Source organism: Anthonomus grandis, chromosome 5, assembly GCF_022605725.1.
Source record: "Anthonomus grandis grandis chromosome 5, icAntGran1.3, whole genome shotgun sequence".
NCBI lineage: Eukaryota > Metazoa > Arthropoda > Insecta > Coleoptera > Curculionidae > Anthonomus > Anthonomus grandis.
The window spans coordinates 9,245,426-9,270,761 of NC_065550.1; the positions used below are offsets into that span (position 1 = coordinate 9,245,426).

Sequence of the window (25,336 nt, forward strand, 5' to 3'; positions counted from 1 at the left end):
TATTTTAACGTTTCTAGTTCAACAGACACTGCAATAATCGACTAGCCACGCGTGATTGAGCTTGTAAAATAAACTATATAAACTGTAGTCAATCCCAAACACGGCATTCTATGATGAACAAAATGTCCCTCCACCAGTTTTTGTTTCATTTCTGTTCGGTGTTAAAACGACCCAAGTCGACGACTCAGGATGTTTTTGCAGCGAACGTAGAAAATCTACTTGTGAATTATATATACGGAAGCGTCAGACTTGTGTCGTTTTAACACAGAATGTGCGTCTATGGTCGAAGAAATGTTTGGTAGTGAAATGTCAAAAAGCAAAATTATTGACTTAAGTCGTTTTTGAAATGAACGATTCAATTATAATATTAGCATATTTATGAGCAGTAACCTATTTTTATCAACAAAAATCACATTATTTAATTCTCTATATTCTGGAATAATTTATTTTTAAGTTAACCAAGAGCTCACCAATTTTTTCGGCTGAAAATCAGTTTAAAATTAAATAATTTATACATATCCCTAACCGGTTATTATTCATTTCTACAAAAAAACAAAATCGTAAAATTTTCTTTTAAGGTTTAACCGAATTTTTGATAGACTTGGAAATGGAAAATATTTTTAGTTTCAGGTTATCAAAAGGTAGATCAAAAAGTTTTGATTTTCTATCACAAAACATTTTATTCTGACAAAAAAATATTACAGAACACTGTAGGTTATCACTCTTTGGGAACCAATATTTATGTAATAAAAGATGTGTTTCTATAATTTTAAGTTTGCTTAAAATAAAGTTTAAGTAAATGCAAAAAAGTCTGGAAATGTGGAACTGCCTACAAGGGATATACTATACTAAATGTACAATAATAAATACTTCCTTAACAGTTATTTTTTGTTGCCCGGCAACAATCAAAGTAAGAGAATATTGACTTAAAAAAAAAGTCAATATTTATAAACAATTATAATTTTTGCTAGTTTCTAGTAGACACACACTTCTTACCAAACTGAAGTGTGTTTTCATTTTTTTTTTTGTAAAAAATATTGTCTAGGAATTTTTTAAACCGTATATATTTCGCCAACTAGCCTCTACTCTTTTTTAACAGGTTTCTTAGTACTAGCCTTTTTCTGACTAGATTTATTACTGGATTTTTCTTCTTTCGTTGATTTTTTAAAGAATTTCATTATAGTTGGGAGTAAAATGCCTAGTAACAAACTTCCAAAGCCTACTTGCCAGAGGTAGGGGTTTTCCTTCATGAAGGTTACTGTGGCAGCTACCAAATCATCAAATGGGGATTTTGGTACCGGAACACGTTCAGACTTCATATTTTTATACCTATAATCAAAAAAAAATATTTGCAAATTCTGAATATCTAAAGGTGCCGGTTTTGAATGAAAACTTTAAGACCTACGCAGTCAAAGGTTAAATTACAGGAATATGACATATTTGTTCATTTTTGGTATCTTTACTTCTAACAATTTAATTTAGGGTTAATTTAGTGCATTATCGTGATTTATGCAAATAAGCTTTAAGTTTTTCAACTGATTTGAAGCTTCTCCAAGGGAATACAAAAAATTGACGTGTTGAACTTCAGAATCCAGTTCTGGTAATAGCCGCGCTTCTGAGTTATTTACAACTATAATGAGATTTTATGATTTGATCACATATCAAATCATAAAATTAACTATATTAAATTAATAGCAAAACCAAAGAAATCATCAAAAAAATTCAAGTAAACAATAAAAAATGGAAATAGACAAAATAAAAGTAGACCAAGAATAAATTGTATCAATAAATTATCTTTATTTATTTATTTATTTAATAGACGGGATCAACCCCATTACAAAAAAAAATAGTACAAAGTTCAATAGTTACACCTAACCATAACTTAAAATAGCTAAAATACAAATATGTTTTTACAGGCAAACCAACATAAAATCAACAGAAGAGTTTACACAATCTCTCTAATTTGATTCCTACAACTAGACAAGCCAATGCCCGCAACTTCAATATCCTCATGGTTGATAATATTTAAGGTTCTTTCGATAGGGGAGTGAGTGGCATAGTTGGTACTGTGAAAAGGCAAAGCAAATAGTCGGTTTCGCCTCAAGAGTCTTGAGGGGCCATTGAAGTTAATTGTACCGAGAAGGTCGGGGCATACAATCAGACCGTTAAGAAGCCTTAATACAAAGGTTAAATCACCACGAATACGTCTTTCTCTCAATATTGTGATAGCCAGCGCTTCCCGTGCATCATCATAAACATGATCATTCGGTATTTCCAAATTTAATTTAAATAGACAAAATCTTAAAAACTTATTCTGAATCCTTTCAAGGGCCAGACAGCTGTTCATGTAATAGGGGGCCATATCATTGAGCCATACTCCAATAAAGAAACCACCAAAGACATGTACACTCTCTTACAGGTCTCGACTGATGCTCTCTACAGTTACGCAGAACAAAACCCAGAACCCTGAAGGACCTAACCACTATATTATTTATGTGTATATTAAATTTTAAATGATCGTCAAAATAAATGCCAAGATCCTTGATTGTATCAGAATACTGAACAGGGCTTCCCTCTATATTGTATGATGTTACAACTTTTTTACTTCTTTTGTGAAAACTAATATAATTACATTTCTTTATGTTAAAGAATAAGATATTGTTGACACACCAATCATTTAGCCTATTGAGGTCATTCTGTAACAAAATTTGGCCTTTGGGAGTCTGGATTACTCTATAAAATTTCAGGTCATCTGCAAACAATAAAAAGGCACTATTTTCAAAACATATAGCTATATCATTAATGAAAATGTTAAAGAGCAATGGTGAGAAGTGTCCACCCTGAGGTACACCAGAACATACATTGATATTGCTAGATCTAGCACTACCCAATCTAACCTGCTGAGTCCGGCCTGACAAGAAGCTTGTGAACCAGGCAACTATATGATTGGAGAAACCAAACACTCTAAGTTTCTCCTGCAAGATTCTGTGATCGACTCTATCAAAAGCCTTGAAGAAGTCTGTATAAATCACATCCATCTGACATCCTCTCTCCAAGGCATCCAACAGATCCTGCTGATAGATCAACAAGTTAGTGATCGTAGATCTGCCCGAACTAAACCCATGCTGCTGATTGAGCAACGGCTCCTTGCAATAGAAATAAATTTGGTCGTAGATAAGACTGTCCAACAGTTTTGTAATGGCCGACTGGATGCAAACGCCCCTATAGTTGCCTATTTGGTCATTATCATCTGATTTAAATTTGGTACCACAAAACTATGCTTCCATAATGACGGAAAGAGTGCTGAGCCAAGGGATTTCTGAAAAAGGAAGAATAGAGGGCGAGAAACTGTACAGACACATTTTTGTAAAAAATAGTTTGGTATCCCATCAGGACCTGAACTAACTTTGGCCTTTAATTTTAAAATTTTATCAAAAATCAAACCAACAGACAGTTGGGTATTAGGAATTGTCATATTTTCTCCTACCTGTTGACCCATATAATAATTGTTATTTTTATTTTTATTAGTATTGTAGACAGTTGAAAAAAACTGGGCAAAACCCTCCGCTATCTGTTCGCAACCAGAAAATTCATTATCACCATAATACACTGAATTTGAAATTTTTTTTTACTGCCTTCCTACTGTTGAGGTGATACCAAAAGCTTTTAGGGTCAGTACACAGTAATTGGTCTAAATTTGAAATATAATCACGGTAGCAAATATTCGTTAAAGTTTTGCACCTTGCCCTGACATTAGAAAAAGTGACATAATCAGATTGATCATGAGTACTGATGTAATTCTTGTGAGCAATCTTCTTCTGTGTAACTAGATATTTAAGTTCACCCGAGAACCACATGGGAAAATCAGATGTCTTATATCTTTTGAGAGGAACAAAAAGGGCTATTGCCATGTTTAAAATGTGATAGAATTGAGAGACAGCTATGTTAATATCAGTCGCGTTCAGTATTGTAGTCCAGTCAATTCCAGATAAGTAATTATTAATGCCATCATAATCTGCAAGCTTAAAATCATAATGAAATTCTACATACTCTACATTTGGCTTGAATTCACCACACAAATCTAATTGAAAGTTGTACGCTTTGTGGTTTTGAGATTTATCAAAAAGGTAGTCGATTGCTTCTGTTACCACAAGATTACTTTTATTAGTGAAGATCAGATCCAAATAAACCAATCTATCATTAGGTATTATTATTTTTTGAAAAAAATTCAAATAAGCATAAAACTGACATAAAGTTAAACCTGGAGAGTTAGGACTGCACTCAACCACAGCGCCAAGATTGTCACTCCCCCAGCAAGCATCTGGTACATTAAAATCACCGAAGACATAAAAATCGTATTCAGAATACTCCTGCCGGAGAATATCTATCGAGTGGCAATGGCTTTCATACAAACTGATTTCAGAATTAGGGGGAATATAAACCCCTCCAATAATAAGATTATTGTTACCCACTTTACATATTTTTTAAATTCAAGCACACTGTCAAATAAAAGCTTATAATAAAATTATACAGTGGATTAAACAATGCGTTTTTTTATTTGTTTTTACCTAGAAGTGATGTACCTTTCTAATAAAAATATTTTTTTAAATATTACTTTTCGAAAGAACTAAAAAAAAATTTCTTTTTGGACTTTTTACAACTTTAAAAATAAGTACCCTTAACTTTGATGCCATTTTTTTCTCAAAAATGTAAGACATAAGAGTGACCCTGTAGCTTAAAAACTTCTACGTTTCATACCGATCCCAGCAAGGCATGACTTAAATACATTATTTCTTATTGGCTAATTAAATTTTGAGTTATTCAAAAAAGAGGCAAAAAAAAATTTTATGGCTAAATCAATATTTACCAATTTTTTAAAATAAATAATTGTGTTTTGTTGAGTTGGTGGATTGCAATAAGGTACAAAAAACATTAGAAAATGGTTTATTGTTTTACATGATAGTTTTGCTATCATTTACAATAAGTGTTCAAAATGTCTGCCGCAAAATCTAATGCATAACCTACATCGGCGTATAAAATTTCTCTTAATCATTCTGAATGAACGTTCATTGTGGGTAATTAATCTAGTTGCTGTAATTATTTGGTGGCGTAGCTCTTCCTCATTACGATTTGCCCTGGCGTATACCAACTCCTTAAAGTACCCCCTGTTGTGACCAACACAACTTTAGTAATAAGGACAATAACAGAAAAATGCTTAAAAACAATTATAGTGACGCCATCTAACTTTGGACTTAAATAATATAACTGTGACGTATTAATAACGCGCGTCGCCGTCCGTCGTCCACCCCAAATCAATCAATAAGTATGCAGTATGAAGTCATCGCTCGATCAAGTAAAAAGTAGGTCGCGGTCGCCCTTCGCAAGGTCGGTCTCCGTCTTGAACTATGCTCCCGGTTTTGGCGCGCAATAGCCGATCGGTATCTTTTATGTGCTATTTATAGCTCGCGGCGGTACTTCCCCGGTTTGTTTTAACTAAGCTTTTAGATGTCTAGTTATGTTTTTAGTAGTGATTTGTACAACGTATAGTTTTGTAGACTATATTTTGGACCATTTTATGAATTAATCGGGTTTAATAAAGTTGTGTTGAACCAAAAGGTGCTTGATTTATTTCCCAAAGTAAGGCGAACCCTTGGGCAAACCAGTGATTGGAAATATAATAAAAATCCCTCAAGAAATTAGGAGGGTCTCTGCTCCGTGCAGTAGAGCGCTAAAATTATTGTGGAACATAACCGCCACACTAAGTTGGTCCTTCGTGCCCGATACGTCTTTCGCCCCCAGATGTTTACAAGCCTGCTTTGGAAAATATAGTTCCTCTCCAGTGCCAGTTTGTGCCTCTTTAGTGCCATTAGCGCCGCTCCAATGCCAGTTTGTGCTTCTTTAGTGCCATTAGCGCCTCTCCATTGCCAGTTTGTGCCTCTCTAGTTCCAGTAGTGCCTTTCCAGTGCCCTGCTTTCTCCAGTTTGTTTCTACCATTCTCGCGTAGCAGTGAACTATAAAGTGAATTTGTGCTATGTGCTGTCTTTGTGCAAAAAAGATCTGCCACAACATTAAGCTGATAATTTGGTGAGCTTATTCCAATTTAACTATGTAACTCTTATGTGCATGTTTATCTATAATTCGTGTGTTTAGATTTAGTTTATTTAACTTTTCATCTATATCTCTTATCTCTAGAATTTTTCTTGGCAACTATAGGTTTTAGTTTCTTATAGTTAGATGTATACTTGTATCTACTTTATAGTAGGAAATTTGGTCTCCAATGTACGGTATTATCCTACATATTACAGAAAAAGACTAAATACTTTCATAAATCTCTTTATGCAGATTTTCTTTTCTCTAAATTAAGCATTTCAATTTATATTCTAAAATGTCAGACACTGAAGAAAGAACCCAGCAAGTCGAGCAGCAAGTTGACTCTCGGTCTCTGTTTATTACTTTGCAAAAGAAAATTAAGTCATGTAAATCTAGAGTAACTAGAATTTATAACTGGGTTCACACTAATATTAATGTAGAAAATGATTTGTATCAGTTTGAAATTAAGTATGAACAACTCACCTCTGTCTTTAAAGACTATGAATTACTTAGACAGGAAATTGAAGTTATAGATGAAAGTTTAATCAACACGGATGTAGATGAGACTGAGACAAAATATTGTTCTGCTTTGTCAAGTCTAAAAAGAAAAATAAATGAGTTAAAGGAGCCTCAATCTCACATAAGTATCTCATCTACACCTGTGCCCCAGTTGCTCTCGCCTTCCCCTCACCATACTGTAGCGACACCTGTAAAATTGCCAGAGCTGTCCATCAGCCCCTTTACAGGTAATTTTTCTGAATGGAATTCCTTTTTCCAACTATTTGATACTCTGATTTTAAAAAATAATGATCTTAATCAGCTGCAGAAGTTTATTTATTTAAAATCTTTTCTAAAGGGTGAGCCTCTTAATATAATTGACAATATAGAAGTTATAGAAAATAACTTAAATATAGCTCTTGACACTTTAAGAGATAGGTATGAAAATAAACCTAGAATAATTAGCCTGTTGATTAAACGTCTTGTAAATTCTCCCTCCTTAGCTAAATGCAATGTGCAAACTCTAAGAGATTTTATCACAAAATCTAAACAAAGTATACAAGCTCTTCATAATATGGAAGTACCAGTTGAGCACTGGGATCTCATACTAATCGAATTATTCTTAGAAAAACTAGATTTTGCCTCTCATAAAGCATTCGAATATGAAATTAGCCCTAAAACTTTTCCCACTCTTAAAAGATTCTTTGACTTTTTAGAGAAAAGGTGTGATGTTCTGGAGAAACTAAACATATCAGAATCCAAGGCTTATAATAAGCCAGTTGCTAAGACTTCACATTTTGTCTCTCAAAGTTCAGCTCGTTCTAAGGATAGCACCACAATAAAATGTGAGTACTGCGGTCAAACTTCACATAAAATTTATAAATGCAATGAGTTTCAAAATTTGTCACAGCCTCAAAGGTTTGCATTTGTACAGAGAAACCAGGTTTGTAGAAATTGTCTAGGTAGCCAACATTCTGCTGACCAATGTCGCTCTAAATTAAATTGTAGATATTGCCACAAAAGACACCACTCTCTTTTGCATATTTTGCCAAATAGTGCTCAAAACCTCCCTGGTCATAGCTTTACGCATGATGTCGAACCTAGTACCCTCTCTAGAGCCACACCCAGTATGCAACCTACTGTACCACCTAGTGTACAGCAAAGACCTCAAACCCATATTGTTGTTCGCAATGATTCGTGTTCCCAGGTGACAGAATTACCTACCCCAACTGAGTCTCTGTCAAGAAATATGGATTTTGCTCAAGAAACTCAGAGTACAAGTAATACAACCACACATTTGTCTGCCCTTCAAATGAAAAATGAAATACTGCTAGCTACAGCACTAATAACTATTTATTCTAAAGACAATCAACCTGTTCATGCTAGAGCTTTACTGGATAATGGCAGCCAAAGCTCGTTCATTACCAAGGAGCTCTTAGTTAAACTCAATTTAACTCCCTATCAGCAGAATTTAGAAATATCTACTCTATCTGAAATTTGCTCTATGTCAAATCAAATGGTAGATATTAACTTTTCCCCTCTAAAAGCTAAAATTAAAAGGTTTTCAGCTTCTTGTGCTGTTTTAGAAAATATAACTTGTAAACTACCTCAGACTTTTGTAGATAGAAGTAAAATTGTTATTCCTTCACATATAACTCTTGCTGACCCTTCCTATTCAGTTCCAGGAAAGATAGATATCCTTTTAGGTGCAGATATCTACTGTGATATACTGCTCGATGGTATTATTAAATTAGGAAATGGACTTCCTACTTTACAAAACACCCATTTAGGTTATATAATCTCCGGTCGTTTACCCTTAAATAAAAAAGAAAATGTATTAAATGGCATCCCTGTTGTTACAACACATTCATTGACAAGTAATTTTCCACATCAAGTGTCTTTATTTGTTCAGTCAAACTGTGTTGAAAATGATTTAAACATGTTAATTGAACGATTTTGGAAAATAGAAGAACTTCCTAAAAATGACCAACTCTCTCCGCCTGATGAGTTAGCAGAGGCAATTTTTCTAAATACTACAAAGATTTTACCTTCTGGTAGATTTCAAGTAGATTTACCACTTATAACACCCACTGAGCACAAAAGGTTGGGTGACTCTTTTTACACTGCTCATAAAAGATTTTTGAATTTAGAGTCGAAGCTTATAAAAAACAGTTCCCTTTATGAGCAGTACAAAGATTTTATACATGAATATATCTCTCTTGGACATGCAAAATATGTCCCTTTAAAGCTTTGTAATGATAAATTTGACCTTAAATATTTTTTACCCCATCATTGTGTGTTAAGAGAAGATAGCCTCACCACAAAACTAAGGGTTGTGTTTGATGGGTCAATGAAGACTTCAACTGGTGTCTCCCTAAACAATATCATGTTAAAGGGTTTTACCACACAGCCTGAGCTTTTTGACATTTTATTACGGTTCAGACTATTCAAATGGGTTTTTACAGTAGATATTCAAAAAATGTTTAGGCAAATTAGAATAAACCCCGATCAAACGTTTCTTTTAAATATTTTATGGCGTGATTCACATGATGAAGAACTAAAATGCCTTGAATTGCAGACAGTTACTTATGGAACAAACTGTGCCCCTTATTTGAGTTCTCGTTGCCTAAAACAATTAGCAGAATTACATAAAAATAACCTACCCCTTGCATCTGAAGCTTTACTTCAGTCATGTTACGCTGATGACATTTTATATGGAGTTAATGACAACAATGCATTATTGCTTGCCCAAAAGCAGCTTACTACTCTCCTTAATAAGGTAGGAATGTCATTACATAAGTGGTGTTCCAATTCCCCTGAATTTATAAAGGAAATATCAGCAGATTCCTCTGATAAAAATTATGTGATATTGCCCGAAAATAATACCAAAGTTTTAGGCCTTCTTTGGAATTCTCAACTCGATATATTTGCCATATCAATTCCTAATTTTTCTATTAAAGAAACTTTTAACAAAAGAGAAGTCCTCTCCTTAATATCTCAGATTTTTGACCCCCTTGGGTTAATAAATCCAGTAACAGTAACAGCCAAATTATTAATGCAAAAAATTTGGCTTGAAAAAATTGATTGGGATGATAATCTGAGCTACGACACATTAAAGGAATGGTTAAGTTTTCTAAATAACCTTCAAAATCTTAAAGATCTTCAGATTCCCAGGTCCTATTTTAATGGGAATGAGATATTGTTTATAGAGCTACATGCCTTTTCAGACGCCAGTCTAAAGGCCTATGCTGCTTGTGCCTATCTTCGAGTCATTTATAAATCTGGTGTGGTTTCCTGCACACTGGTAACCTCAAAAAGCCGTGTTGCTCCCTTAAAAAAGATAACTTTGCCCCGTTTGGAGCTCATGGGAGCTATTCTTAGTAGCAAACTTACTCAACGAGTTTTAGCTATCTTAAAAGAAAGTATTGCCTTTCGCTCTGTAAATTTCTGGTGTGATTCGGAGATAGTTTTAGCCTGGTTGCGCTCACATCCATCACGCTGGTCAGAATTTGTCTCAAACAGAGTTTCTGAAATACAAAATATTTCCAAAGATTTTAAATGGAGGTATATAAAGTCAAAGGAAAATCCCGCCGATATTCTATCGCGTGGAATATTACCTTCAGATCTAATAACTTCGGAATTATGGTGGCAAGGCCCCGATTCCTAAAGGACCCAAATTTTAATGTAAATAATTCTCCAGAAAAACCTCAAGTCATAGATCCTCCTGAACAAAGGAAGATAGTCAATTTGAATCTTCAGGAAGGCTCTGATTTTTATAATAACTTAGTTCAAAGATGTTCTGTGTTTTCTAAACTACAGCGTTCTTTAGCTTACTGTATCAGATTTGCAAAAAGTTGTAAAACTCAGAACTGAGGAGGCAGAGTTTACTAGGTCTATATCTAAGATTTGTCCTTTACCCATCGACTCGAATAACGTTTTAACCTAAATTAGACACTGTTAATTTGAACCTCTCCATGTGTTAGGCTAAGTTACTTCTACGTTATACTTGTACCTTAGTTTAGGTTAGATTTATTTCTTTCTGTTCTTATTTAAGTAACTTAGTTACTTCAACGCGGGGGAGTATGTTGTGACCAACACAACTTTAGTAATAAGGACAATAACAGAAAAATGCTTAAAAACAATTATAGTGACGCCATCTAACTTTGGACTTAAATAATATAACTGTGACGTATTAATAACGCGCGTCGCCGTCCGTCGTCCACCCCAAATCAATCAATAAGTATGCAGTATGAAGTCATCGCTCGATCAAGTAAAAAGTAGGTCGCGGTCGCCCTTCGCAAGGTCGGTCTCCGTCTTGAACTATGCTCCCGGTTTTGGCGCGCAATAGCCGATCGGTATCTTTTATGTGCTATTTATAGCTCGCGGCGGTACTTCCCCGGTTTGTTTTAACTAAGCTTTTAGATGTCTAGTTATGTTTTTAGTAGTGATTTGTACAACGTATAGTTTTGTACACTATATTTTGGACCATTTTATGAATTAATCGGGTTTAATAAAGTTGTGTTGAACCAAAAGGTGCTTGATTTATTTCCCAAAGTAAGGCGAACCCTTGGGCAAACCAGTGATTGGAAATATAATAAAAATCCCTCAAGAAATTAGGAGGGTCTCTGCTCCGTGCAGTAGAGCGCTAAAATTATTGTGGAACATAACCGCCACACCCCCATAGAAAAAAAAATCAATTGGATTGAGGTCGGGAGAGCGCGGTGGCCAACGACCGCAACAACGCCGCGCTTGTACTTCCCCGTCCAATCCAACGACCAAGGTAGGCCTCATTTAAAAACTGTCTCACCTGAAGGCTGTAATGGGCGGGCGCTCCATCGTGCTGCAGCCACATTGATTGACGAATATTTAATGGAATATTCTGAAGTAAAACAGGTAAGTTTTCTTCCAAAAATCTCCTATAGATTTCACCATTTAATCTGGCTGGGAGTTTAAACGGCTGAATTAATGAACCGTTAAGAATGCCACTCCACATGTTCACACTAAATTGATGTTGAAAGCGGTCATTTCTAACAATTCTGGGGTTAAAATATGCCCAGTGGTGTAAATTGTGAATATTAAATATTCCCGCCCTCTGAAAACTAGATTCGTCTGACCATAAAATTTTGTTAAAAAATTGTGGATCCTGCCTATTACAATGAAGCATTTCTCTACAAAATTCCACCCTCTTGTCATAATCACCCGGTAATAGATAGAATTGAACCCGTTGTACATGATAGGGATGCAACTGGTTTCTTCGTAGAATGCGGTGTACTGTTGTTCTCGGAATACCAGACCGTCTTGATATGCGGCGAACACTAGTTGAAGGTTCCTCTAATGCCATTTCAATGATGTCATCTTCTGCCTCAGCATTTTCATCAGGTCTTCCTATTCTGCGAGGATTTCCAGGAATCTGCCCCTCCACGTATGCGTTATGCACTCGTTGAAACACCCTGTAGTCAGGATATCGTTCACGATCAGGAAATCGTTCACGATATTCCCTTTCAGCCGCTCGAGTGTTTCCATTACAAAATCCATAAACATAAATGCATTTCTGCATACTCACGGACGGTATAAGGCATTATGTGTTCAGTTGTATAAATAATACCAAATTGTATGTACTTAGCCAGCACCTGGACAACACAACACTACCTATTTTAAATTATTTTTAAATTTTGTTTACGACAAAAAACACGACAAATCAACATTCTTCAAAATAACCGCAGATAAATTGGTCAGTATTAGAAGTCGACATACTTATGTATTTTTAAACATTTTTGAGACACTTTACTATCTTAATTTTATTATTTTTTCGTAAAATAATAAAGCAAAATATTGATTTAGCCATGGAATATTTTTTTGCTTATTTCTTAAAAAAAGTAAAATTTAATTAGACAATAAGAAATTTTAATAATCTATTCAAGTTGTACTTTGCTGGAATCAGTATGATTTAAAGAAGTTTTTAAGGTTCAGGGTCACTCGCATGTCTTATATTTTCTTCGCAAAAAAATGGCATCAAAGTTAAGTACTTATTTTTAAAGTTGTAAAAAGTCCAAAAAAATTGTTTTTCTCGTGCTCTTAAAAAGTAATGTTTAAGAAACATATTTTTGTTGGAGACGCACATCATTTCTAGGTACAATAAAAAAAACAGATTGTTTAATCAACTGTATGATTTTTTTAAAAGCTTTTATTTGACAAAGGTGCTGGAATTAAAAAAATACACATATATGGCTATAACTTTTAACCTATTCACAATTGCATAACAACATAGGGGGTGATTTTGATTGTAAATGACTCCCTCTATCTCCTGTTTGAGTTTGATCCATCACTTTTGGGACACCCTGTATATATTAATACTCCCCCACCTCGGTTCTTACTGCTAGTGACACGAGATCTATCACAGCGGAACAGGTTAAATGATTTTACAGCCAACTCAGCATCCGAGAATCTATCAGAGAGCCAACTCTCCACAAACACCAACACACTGTATTGAGAACATAAAACTAGTTTACGGAGTTCTTCAATTTTAGTCCTCAAACCACCAACATTATAACAAAATACTTGTAATGGGGCTAAACAGTGTTTTTTCTTGTATTCTCAGATTTATAAGTATCAGTAGTCGTAGCGATATATGGTGCATCATTTTTATATTTAATTGAAAGATTTGTTTCACCACTATTCTTCCTTCTATGAGTTCAGTGACCACCCGTTTGATGCACTCTCTCTGCATCATGGTTAAATCACCTTTAATTTTATATGTATGATTCCCAGGCACCTTTCGTCCAGCCGACAGTATATCCTTAACTATCCTGCTCTCGGAAAACACTACCTTAAGTGGCCGAACATAATTATCTCTTTGCTTTCCCAATCTAATCACCTTGTCTTTTGTCTACAGTCGATTCTTTGTTTATAGATAACAGAATTCAGATACCTTCTGCTGATCATCTTGGATTCTGTCTTGAATTTTATTACAATTAGATTCAGGTACATTGTATACTATAATATTGTTAGCCCTCAGTGCTCTATCGTTGACTTCAGTTAAAACAGTATCCATACTAGGTGGCATGTACGGAGAAGCTTCAGACAGTGGAGGAAGCTGCTGAGTGATTGATACTAACCAATTTACAAAAGAAAAAAATTAAATTTAAAAAGCAAAATTACAAAATAAAAATAATAAAGAACTCAAATAGCAAAATATAATTGACAAAGATATTGAAAATATGTTTGAGAAACATGGTTCAATCCATACAAAATATAAATACAGGATGATTGACGACTGATGGTACGTTAGCCATATATGGAAAACGGAACGTAGCATTTTTCTGAACATTTTGTAACCATGGTAACAAATAATGCTCTATCGGTCTAAAATATTTCCAGCACTGCGGCCGCTTATAAATATAGAAAAATGGCGACACCTTTAACTTTTCTAATGGAATACTCTATATATTTTTCGATATTTTGATTCCCTGTTTCGTTTTGAGTCATTTTTAATCATACCTCCCCATACCCTTAGAACATCGAATACACTAGAATAAACATTGGCTGTTTTGGATTGAACGCAACATCTACACAGTGAGCAGAGGGAATATTTTGTTGCCACACATGGTTATTATAATCACTAAACTACTACACTTAAATATAACCACTAATAATAATTAATATTTTTAGTTTGGATTATTTAAATCGCCAAATTTCCACACAGAACGGCAACGCTCTAAATTTCAACCGGAAATATTCTCTTGAGAAAGGTATATGACAACTGGGCTCGTTTTTTACGTTTGGATGGTATACACTGTGACCCATTTTGGCTAGGATTGCAAAGTATCTCTGTCATTTTTTAAGATATAGCTTTGCGGTTTTCGCGACCCTATTTCACTTTTTTGTAAAACTTTTAATGCCACAAACAGAAATATTCCAACTACTTTTGTTCCTGAAATACAGGGCGAAAACGAAAATGTTCACTTTTGGAAATGTTATCATTTCTCACTCCCTGTATAAGATAGAAAACCAATTAAAACTGCTTATAGGCCATGAAATCTTTCACTTTATGCATTTAATTATTATTTTTTTAGGCTACCATGTGATTTAAACCTATTTCTTTAATAATATTTTAGACATAAACTCATCAGAAATTCAAATATTACTCTTTAACATAAACTTAAAAATGTTGAAAACAAAAAAGAAGATTTAACATTAAAAACTGTAATTACGACATACAGTTTCAATTCGCCTTAAGGCATTTAAATTTATAAAAGGTTGCCTTTGTAAGTTTCTGTCTGATTCTTCAGTTGAGGCTCGGAGTTCTATATTATTCTATATGCCGATTTGCATACATTTTATTTTTCAAATGTGACCCTACGAAGAAGTCTAAAATAATATATTGAATATGCCGCTCCTTCTTATATGGAATTCGTCAGATCATATTACCTTTTTTGCAAAATTCGGATCTTCATTAGTTTTAGTTAAATACCAATTAGAAAATTCCAATCGTTCACATGGACCGTCAGGATACAATTCTCGAACAATATTTACTTTATATAGTTTAAAGTTGCCTTTTTTAAATTTTTTGCACTTTTGTTTTTGAAGCTCCTCTCTTCCTCTATTTTCCTACAGGAAATTTGGGGTCCTGCTTCCACACACGTTAAAACAATTATTTCGCCAGCTTCATTTCTGTGAGGTTGCCTAGGTTTTGAATAGCAGCCCTAATTTAAAAGATTGGATTTTATTGTAAGTAGAAATCCAAAGTGGAGTGGCTATAATATAGCGGGTTGGGAAGTTCGGGAAGACTTTTCTCCACAAATGAAAATGCCAATCTTTTGTCAAGAGTAACGTGTTCCATGCGCACGGCGCGGACTAGAGCGCTTGAGACTCTGCTGAGCCTTCCGCCTCTGAACCACGTTATGCAATTCGAGGCAATGAGGAATGCGTACAGGCTATACGTCCTCGGCGAACTACGTGCTGGCGAGACCGGTCAACACTTTCAGTGCACCGAGTGACTTCAAGTCCTTCAGACCAGCAGCGGTACTCTCTAACTCGATAAACATAGAAATAGACAAGAAGAAATATAGAAAGAAAATATCTTTCTATGCGCGATTAGCACTCGCTAACCTTTTCTCTATGTCACTCGGCATTCTTATACTACCTAATCTACAAACATTAGCCTATTTTTATAGTCATTCGACATTATCGATCTTTGAGGTAATAAGTATGCTTTGTTATTGTTTTCATCCTATATCCATAAGGGATGCCGATAAGGGAAAAGTTTTCTTATAGATTTTTGAAGTAATTTTAAGTATCAATAAGACGGCGAATTTTATGATGTATCCTCCTAATTTTATCTTATCTCTTTCCTAGTGTGTATTTATAATAGCTTAATATATTTTCTTTTTTTTTTATTTAAATATATTTACTATTAAATTGATAGTTTAATATTTGTCTTAAAATATAGATTTAAGATAATAATATTATTAATTTTGCCTTAGAAATGGAAGTAAAAGAACAGACGATTGAATTAAGGATAAAAGGATTATATATATAATATATATATATATATATATATATATATATATATATATATATAGAATTTTCAAAATTTATGAAGAGTAATAAAACCCATTTTATTCCCTTCTGTGGAATCACTGGACATTTCCCAATTTCGAGGCGTAAATAAGCGTGGATATGACCTTATAAACTTAATGATCCTTTTAAATCTGAAAAAAGTAGTTAACAAATTATAGTTCACTCAAAGATATACCGTTGATCTTTTGACCGCAATAAAACCCTAATTATTTGTTGTAACCAAGGGATTTAAGTAAGTTATTTTTTGTGGACTTTTATGGTTTAACATTTTCTAATAAAATACTATTCTTTATTTAATTAGTAAGTTTCATTTAGAATCACTTTCAAGCCGACCCTATTCCCTTTATCACTTCTTAAAAACGTTGGTCCTTGCACAATAAGGCTTAATGGTCTAATATGAGAATATGATAATTCGTTGATTTTCAAATCTGCTACAAAAACATCCCCACAACAAAGATAAATACATCTTTTTTTCAATGTACTAAAAAGAGACGAAAGTAATAGCAAGACCATACAACCTCTTTCTATATTTCTATTCCGAAGGTTGCCGACGGCAACCCGAACTCTACCCGATCGAAGCCAGTTGAGATTGTGAGTAGAGTTTAGACTTTTTTCCTATAATAAAAAGAAATTTTCTTTCTATCGAGTTAGAGAGTTCGCTCGCAGAGAGCCTTATCGGTTTCTCTAAGGCCGTTGGACCCCCGGTGGGGCATGACGGGTCCATCAGGAGACCTATGTGCACAACTGCCTTGGCAGCCCACTGTTTCGACAAGCAAAGAGTTATGCATTTCGATGAGTTCACTCATCCTCATCAGACTCTAGCACTACATAACTGTGATTTTTTCATGAAAAACAATAATTATAATAATACAATGCAAGTGTCCGATCCTCATTATTATGATTATTGTTTTTCATGTCAGTCACCTTCCCAACCCGCTAGATTGGATTTTAACCGGAATACCGTAATACCGGACAAAGCAGATGTAGACAGAGAAGGCTTCCTTCTTTCTGGGGGAAACTCAGTCTGGCTTTCCGGTAAATTGCTTATCAAAATTTGTCATAAGAGTATTTTATAGAGTCACACATACTAGATAAAGAAGTCTTGAGAGTGTTTTCTAAGTCTACTTTTACCTGGTCAAAATTAGAAAGTAATTTGGTAGTTATGTCATTAATAATTGGTTCCACATTATCAGGATGAATGGCACACCAGAGTGCCAGAAATTTGATCATCTGATCACTTGCTATTAAGACAATCAGCGCAAAAGAATCGAAGGCACCTTCCTTTTAGGATAAGAACCCTTATTTCAGTGACTCTTACACCTGAGCAGTTCCTGCAGATGAGTTGCCGGCATCGGTCACATGGAAAACCGAACAACTCGTTTTTTTCCTCTTTAGGCACACAATCCATTTGACATTTGGAAGAAGTTCCCATTTTGACGCTTTAAAGGAAATTTAAGTGAGGCAGTATCTTAACGTTAACGCTAACACTATTTTTCCGTAGCTCACGAACGTTCAAAATTTATCGACATGCGACACGATACAATGGAACCAAGAATTTTCTGACTAAAGCTTAAAAATGTATCTATTGTCTAATACAATGGGTGATATTGTTGTTTGTATAAATCGCTTTTACGCGAAAACTACTTTAAATTATATGTTGTAATCACTTGTATCACGTAGTTTGTCATTCAACAGAACTGTTGATACACAGCACAACTATATTAGTCTTATATAGCACATGAAAACAGCAAAAGAATCACACAGAGATTTAGAACACGCCGTTGCACACACACGACGGAAAAATGATTGATTAATAAGATCTTTTTTATTTTTTGAATTTTGTAACAAAATAAAATAAGCCGATTCTTTACCTGTTTAAACATAATTGCAGTACTGCTTCCAGATTTTGGGTAGAAAGTTTTAAACATTTAATTTTTACATCAATATCTTTTTTGTATATTTTCATTTTATACTCTTAAAAATTTTGAAATTCCATGTTTCGCCTCAACCATCATTATTGATTTGTATTGATCTGTTTTCCATGAATGCAATAAACAAAACATTTTTATGCATGTGTGAAATAATTCATGGCCTACTATTAAAAAACTATTAAAAAACCAAAAATTAAAAAAAAAATTAAAATATGCTTTTTTTTTCTGATTTTTGAAGGTATAAATTTATTAAAGAATAGGTTATGATACATAAATGTATTCAGAAAAAAAAATGCAAAAACTTGACTTTAAAATATAAAGACTGTTCCATTTAAAAAATAACAAGTTTTTGCCCAATTTTAAAATAATAATAATAAAATGCCTTTATATTACGAAAATAGTTACAAAAGTTATTAACCAAAAATGCGGCGAGATCTAGCCTAGGGCTACTCTATCTAACCGCACTGCTAACTTAACATACGAAAGCATAACAATGTAAATAATAAATAAATTGAATAAGTTTTAAACATTATGAAAAACATACAGAAAAAAAAAATAAGAAGAGAAGCCTAAAATTATAAGAAACCTAAAATAGAATTTTGCTTACATCACATGACGTAATTAATTATTAAAATAATTATAATTATATCTAGTTTATAAAAGAAAGAAAAAAAAAAGAAAAAAGTAATTAGTGATATAACTTAAAATTAAATGAAATATATTTTTCATATTTTAGTTATTAGTTCGCAGTGTTAGAAAAGTAAGATTTGACAGCTTTTCGAAATAAGACAGCCGAGGTTTTAGCTTTAAGGTTATTTGGTAATGAATTATATTATACCTTAACCACACTGTAACTGAAAGACTCCTGGAATTTGGAAGTTCTATGATTTGGTATCAAAAGGTTTGCAGAGTGGCGCATTTCACGGCCATGTATGCTGTTATGACTGGATAATTTGTCATATAGATATTGGGGAAGTTTATTATGGAGTACCTTATAAACAGCCATATTGATTTTATAACGTTCATCCAAATTCAACCAGCCAGAGGCAAGAAATAACGGGGTAACGTGATCAAATTTTCTTCTATCGTAGCAAAACTTTAGGCAAGCATTTTGTAGCTTTTGTAGGCTTAACTTGTCCTTTTGAGCAAGAGCTGGCCAGAAGAGTACACTAACATAGCTAATTAAAGAGAGAACCAACGAATAACTTAATTTGAGTTTAACATCAGAAGATAAAATATCTTTATGCATGTATAGAATTTTCAATTTATAATAGGCTTTTTGTAAAATACTGGAAATATGATTTACAAAATTAAGCTGATTATCAAGAAGAATGCCTAGGTTTCTTTCGCAGTCAGATGGTTGTATAATATTTTCATCGATAATACATTTAAATTCAAATGATAAGATTTAGGCATTCCAAAAAGTAATAGTTTAGATTTAGTACCGTTGAGAGCCAGCCCATGAAAATTAGACACCTGTACAATTTGATTTAAATCGGTATTAATGCGTGCTAAGCCAGTATTCAGTTCAATTATCGGAAAAGCTGAGTAGAGTTGGACGTCATCTGCATATTGGTGAGAATATGGTGCATATTGCATATTGGTTGCAGGAATTCAGAAAAATCACAAGTATAAATCGAAAATAGTAGTGGCCCCAAAATGCTGCCTTGAGGAACTCCCTGACTAATATTTAAATATTCTGAAAAGATGGAATTTAAGCGCACTCTTTGCTTTCTATTACTTAAGTAATCACAAAGTAGACTCAGCGCCGACTCGTGTAATCCAAAATATTTTAGTTTGGTAAGAAGAAGAGAGTGATCCAGAGTATCAAACGCTTTGCTATAGTCCAGCAGCACTAATGCAATAACCTCTCTATTATCCAAAGCACTAAAAATATCATCACATACATGCAATAGTGCTGTCGTGGTACCATGCTGCGATCGAAACCCTGACTGAGTAATAGGAATTATGGAATTAACTCTTAAAAAATAATTTAATTGCATATACATGGCCTTTTCCAATATTTTAGAAAGGGTTGGCAATATACTTATAGGTCGATAATGAGAAAATTCCGTAGGGGTATTATTTTTTGGGATGGGCAGTAAATCAGCATTCTTCCATTCAGATGGAAATTTTGATAATACAAGTGCCTAAAAGTGAAATCATTTTAATGCCCATGCCATCAGAACCAGTTGCAGTAGATTTTATACTACAAATTATTTTTTCAACTTGCTTTTCAGAAATTTCTTTAAATTGAAATAGTTTCTTAACATTAGGGTGTACTTTATTGGTACACTTAGTTTTAAGTCCATCAGGTGCGTTTCGAGAATCGCTAATAATTGTGGAAGGAGAAACTTTAGATGTTATGTTAAGAGAGTTCAATGTTTTCCAAAAACAAGTAGGGTTTGATTTAAATTGTTCATTCAAGTAGGCTTTCTTTTCGCTACGTACTCCACCCATTACAAAATTCCTAATTTGTTTGTATTCATTAAGCGCAGCATCAGTTTTTAATTTTTTATACTTCGTGAGGGCTTTTTGTCTAAGTTTCATCATAAATCGTATATTGTCAATAATCCATGGAGCTTTACTTTTAGTGAACTTGGAGGTTTTAAAGGGCGCATGAATATCAAATACATCAATTACGTTTTTTTGGAAAAAAGTTACCATTTCATCAATATCAGTAAAGTTAAATATATTTTGCCAGTTAATTTTTAAAATGTCATTAAGAAAATCTATGAAAACAAAATTTGAATAGCCCCTGTAAGTACGTAAAGACTTTGGTGTACGGGTTTTTTCAAGTTTTAATTTACTTAATACTAAACAATGATCGGATATGTCATCCATATTAATAACCTGCACATCCGTGATTAAGCCAGGAGCAAAAAGAACATCAATTAACTTGGCTCCAATACTTGAAATTCGAGTTGGAGACTGAACCACTTGGGTTAAATTATATTTATTTAAAAGACTGTTAACACAAATATACCCAGGGCTGCCAGTATCCAACATATCTACATTCAAATCTCCCCCAAAAACAACATTATCAGAATGAGTTAAAAAACTAACTATAGAATTTTCCAAATCGTCGAAACAAGAACCAAGATTAATAGATGGGAATCGGTAAAGTGAATCAAAGATTATAACTTTGCCATTAATTTTTGCGCGGAACCATATTTGCTCTAAAGCACTAATTTGTGGTGGGACGTCTAAAACTTCAAATTTTAAAGAACTACGTATATAAAAAGCGACACCACCGGCACGCCACGTCCATTTCTATCTTTACGAATAATATTGTAATTAGAAAGATTAATACCACTATTTTTAATCGAATTGTTTAACCAAGTTTCGGATAGTCCAATTATATCATATTCCTCGGCGTCCACAAACTCGTAAAAGCTGTCAAACTGTGAACAAAGTGAACGTACATTAAAGTGAGAAATATAATAATTATTTTTTTGTTGCATGCTTCAGACATATATACATTTAGAAGCATTTCAGTTTTCTCCGCCAACTACGATACAGTAAAATAACCAAATGGTATTCTAAAAAAGATTTTTAAATACGCCACTGAATTTTATGTAAAAATATCTGTTATAAGCAGTATTATTTTTTTTCTAACTGATACAGGGCCTGAGAAATAATAAAATGTCAAAAAGTAAACATTTTGAATTTCACTCTGTATTTCAGGAACAAAAGTAGTTGGAATATTTCTGTTTGTCGCTTTAAAAGTTTTACAAAAAAATGATACAGGGTCGCGAAAACCACAAACTTATATCTTAAAAAATGACAGAGATACCCTGCAATCTCATCCAAAATGGGACACAGTGTACATTTCATATAGTATTAGTATTAACCCATTTATGGCCAGTGATGCATATACACAACAATGATTTATTTACAAAAAAATAGTGCTTTTTTCGCCTGAAATATGGGCTGGCACCATTGACGCAAGGTTGAACAAAAGTAACAAAATTAAATTTGAACAATTTTTTTCATTTGCTTTCTTGTACGAATTTTTTAAAAAGCCGGATTTTTTCTTATATATGGCCGCACATTTTTAAAAATCATATACTCCTATTTAATGTTTTTATTTTCAAAGTTTTGTATTTTTTTTAACACTAATTACATTCCAAACTACACCATAAATTTGAAAACTGGGGCCTAGTTGAACCAGGGTTTTCCTAATTAGGTCATAAATTATGCTGTTGCATTCTCGCATCACCGGCCGAATAACTAAAATTGCCTGTCACAAATGTGTCTAGACAAGTCTAGCATTTAGTACCCATTATCATGTAGAACCTCTTACTTTTGCTAAAAGATATAATAGAAAATCAAAAAAAGAAGTGTCAATTCCACAACCAGCTATAATTTCAAGATATAATAAATACATGGGAGCAGTAGATTTGCATGATAATGGCGTGGCAAATTATAGAATCGGTGTGATGGGTAAGAAATGATGGAGGCCACTATTTAAAAATTCAATAGACAGTACTCTTGTCAATTCCTGGAAACTCTGCTGTTTTTGGCAATATCACTTAACACTATAGGCCGATAGAACACCACTTATTTCAGAAAGTAGCAGATTTATTTCTTTTTTGATTTCACATATGTGTTTTCATAATTAACATATATAATTTAAAAATTTTAAGTTTTATTTCTATCCTTGGCCGTAAATCGGTTAAAGCACTTTTTTTATTTTATTTCAGTGCATTTTTTTAATTAATAATAAAGTTAAAAACTTCCTTTTTGCTGAAAAATGATAAAGAAGTCTGAAGTGGGTCATATATATTGGGAAAAGGGAAATTCAAATGGTTCCTTTCACAGGAGAGTTAGGTGTCATCCTTATAGATTATAAACAGAATATGTGTGAAGCTGGTGTACGGTTGTATCCAGAAACCAAAATCAAGAATGCAGCATATGTTGTTTACCAGCAACTTATTTGTAGTCTGCACCCATTGTTATTTAATCAATATAATGCCCATATCTCCTGGAATTCCCAAGGAATTTTAATAATTTTTTGTCCAGATATTAACAATGATATGGATAAAACTTTTCCTTTAGGAGTTAAAGCCATTTGTATTTTTTAACATGTCAACTCTTCGAACATATGGACTTTCTCTAATTTACTCTACCTCAGAACTCATCCTGTTATTTCTTAATATACACCCCACCATAGCCCTACAAAACTTACCAATCCTGTGCAAAAGCCACAAAACTCTTAATTTCAAAGTCCTGGTTATGGTATCGGTACATTTTCCCTTGTTTAAATAACACAAAAGTGGGCACTTCGAAGATGTCAAATCTTCTTGCAGTTTTAGCACCAGTTGTTGCCCTATTCACTCGGGCAACATTCATACGAGATTTTAAATGTGCCCCAACAGCCTCCCATCTTGCTTGAAGTCTTTGACAATCTACACAATCTGTTGTGTAAAACTGGACAAACCAATCACCTAATAGTTAAATTTATATTATTTGGACTTGACTTTAGATGTTGTTTTTTACCTGTGGTAGCCCCAGAGGCTGCTTGTGTTAAATGCTCAAAATTATCATCATTTAGTTCCTTAACAGCTGGCTCCTTATTATTAGTGAAAGTGTGTAGTATTAATTCATCATTTAGAGGACCATCATAGAGAAGTGGTATGCCATGACGGAAAAAAACTATTTGGGGCTCCTAAAAACAGTTTAATGAAATGATGTGACATATAAGATTTAATGAGGACCTACCTTACTGGGGGTGTAGAGCCTTAACATAGAACTGTCAACCAGCTTTACAACCCAGGCATTTAAGGTTTCCACAAGATCCTCTCGCAAGCCCGTCAGTTCATTTTCGTAATTTTCACATTCCTCACAGTATTTTTTGGTGAAAAGTGCCACTACATATTTTTCACTTCTTATTAAGTTTACCAGCTCGTCGTCTTGAATAAGTTCTAGTTGTGAACGGACTTGAAGGGTTAATATTGATAGAAACAGTAGAGTAAGTAGTTTCATTTTTTTCTAGGGAAAAGGAAAAGCCGCTTTTGAATGTTTGGAATGTTTTTGAAAGGAAAATGTATAAGTTTATAACCTACAAACTGCAATTCTTGACTTGACATTGTCCTTGCAAGGTGACACGTGATGCGTAACGTGTTGCCAACTCGGACTTTGTAAAGGTATGGTTCCTTTCATACGTCTGCCGCACGCGGCCGGTCAATCGGGTGGATCCTTCGGATGCTACGCGACAGCATAGAGAAATGAATATTAAATACATACTTTTAATTACTCTATACGCGACAGCAAAGATCAGTTCAAGGTTTAAGGTGCTAGGTGCAAGATGGATGATCTCGTGCTTTATTGATTGTTGGAAGAAAAAGACGATGACGAAATATTATCATATTTGGCCAACGAGAAAAATAGCAATGCTCCTGTAAATCCAATATTTAAACAAAGGCGTTCTGAGGGATGTTATAATACACTGATAAATCGACATCTGATTCAGGATGAAGTGAAATTTAGAGAATATTTTAGGTTGAATAAAGCACTGTTTAACTTTATTCTGGACTTAATAAAAGACGATATAAAATCTGAGCCATACAACCGAGTTCAATATCCATTAACACCAGATGAAAAATTAGCTATTATACACTAAGGTAAGTGTGTATTAAATAAAATGTCATTTTACCAGACTACGGTATTAATAAACAAAATTTACTAATTCTGTTCATGCCTTTAATTAATGTGAAGAAAATGTTTATTATACATAAAGTAAAAATGTAATAAAATACACCTAGTTTTAAATTTCAAATAAATGAACAATTTTAACTTAAGTAATTAAGTAATTGTCTAGATCCAATAGGTTGTACCTGCTAGGGGGATCGGTATTAACATGACTATTATGTTCTGGGGAGGTATAACTGGTAGTGATATCGGTATCAACTGAACTCGATGTGGCAGGACGAGGAGGAGGTGCTGAACATAGCGAAGGTTCGCAAGTATTTCGCTGTTCCAGTTCAAATACCAGGTGCAAGTTTCTCAACTTGGCTTCGTTGATTAGATCTGGCCTTAAAGATTTTACCGAAGCTGCGATACTTTGGAAAAATAAGTCTACGGAATCTGGTTTGCTTAGACCAATTTTTTTTTTAAATTTTATTGCGTTTAACACTTCGTTCCCTAATTAAAGCAACTATGTCATTATTGGTTTTCTCCCTTTTGCTGTTACGATTTGATTAAGAAAATTGTATTTTCTCCATAGCTGCTATATT

At 33.8% G+C, this 25,336-nt stretch overlaps 1 protein-coding gene across 1 annotated transcript; it reads right to left on the reverse strand.

The window, feature by feature from the left end:
- Positions 1 to 727: 727 nt before the first annotated feature.
- Positions 728 to 24,201, reverse strand: LOC126736469 (thioredoxin domain-containing protein). Its single transcript, XM_050440847.1, has 4 exons — positions 23,823 to 24,201; positions 23,601 to 23,769; positions 23,290 to 23,548; positions 728 to 1,329 (listed from the first exon to the last, which is right to left on the reverse strand). The coding sequence occupies exons 1-4, from the start codon at positions 24,084 to 24,086 to the stop codon at positions 1,083 to 1,085; spliced, it is 939 nt and encodes a 312-aa protein (XP_050296804.1). The 5' UTR covers positions 24,087 to 24,201; the 3' UTR covers positions 728 to 1,082.
- Positions 24,202 to 25,336: the final 1,135 nt, after the last annotated feature.

What these genes read in the sequence shown, in the direction of transcription:
- LOC126736469 (XM_050440847.1), bottom strand. Translation starts at nt 24,086, where the DNA reads ATGAAACTACTTACTCTACTGTTTCTATCAATATTAACCCTTCAAGTC. An exon ending in GGCTCTACACCCCCAGTAAG is followed by an intron (nt 23,770 to 23,822) that starts GTAGGTCCTCAT and finishes AACTGTTTTTAG; the next exon opens with GAGCCCCAAATAGTTTTTTT. An exon ending in AGCCTCTGGGGCTACCACAG is followed by an intron (nt 23,549 to 23,600) that starts GTAAAAAACAAC and finishes TTTAACTATTAG; the next exon opens with GTGATTGGTTTGTCCAGTTT.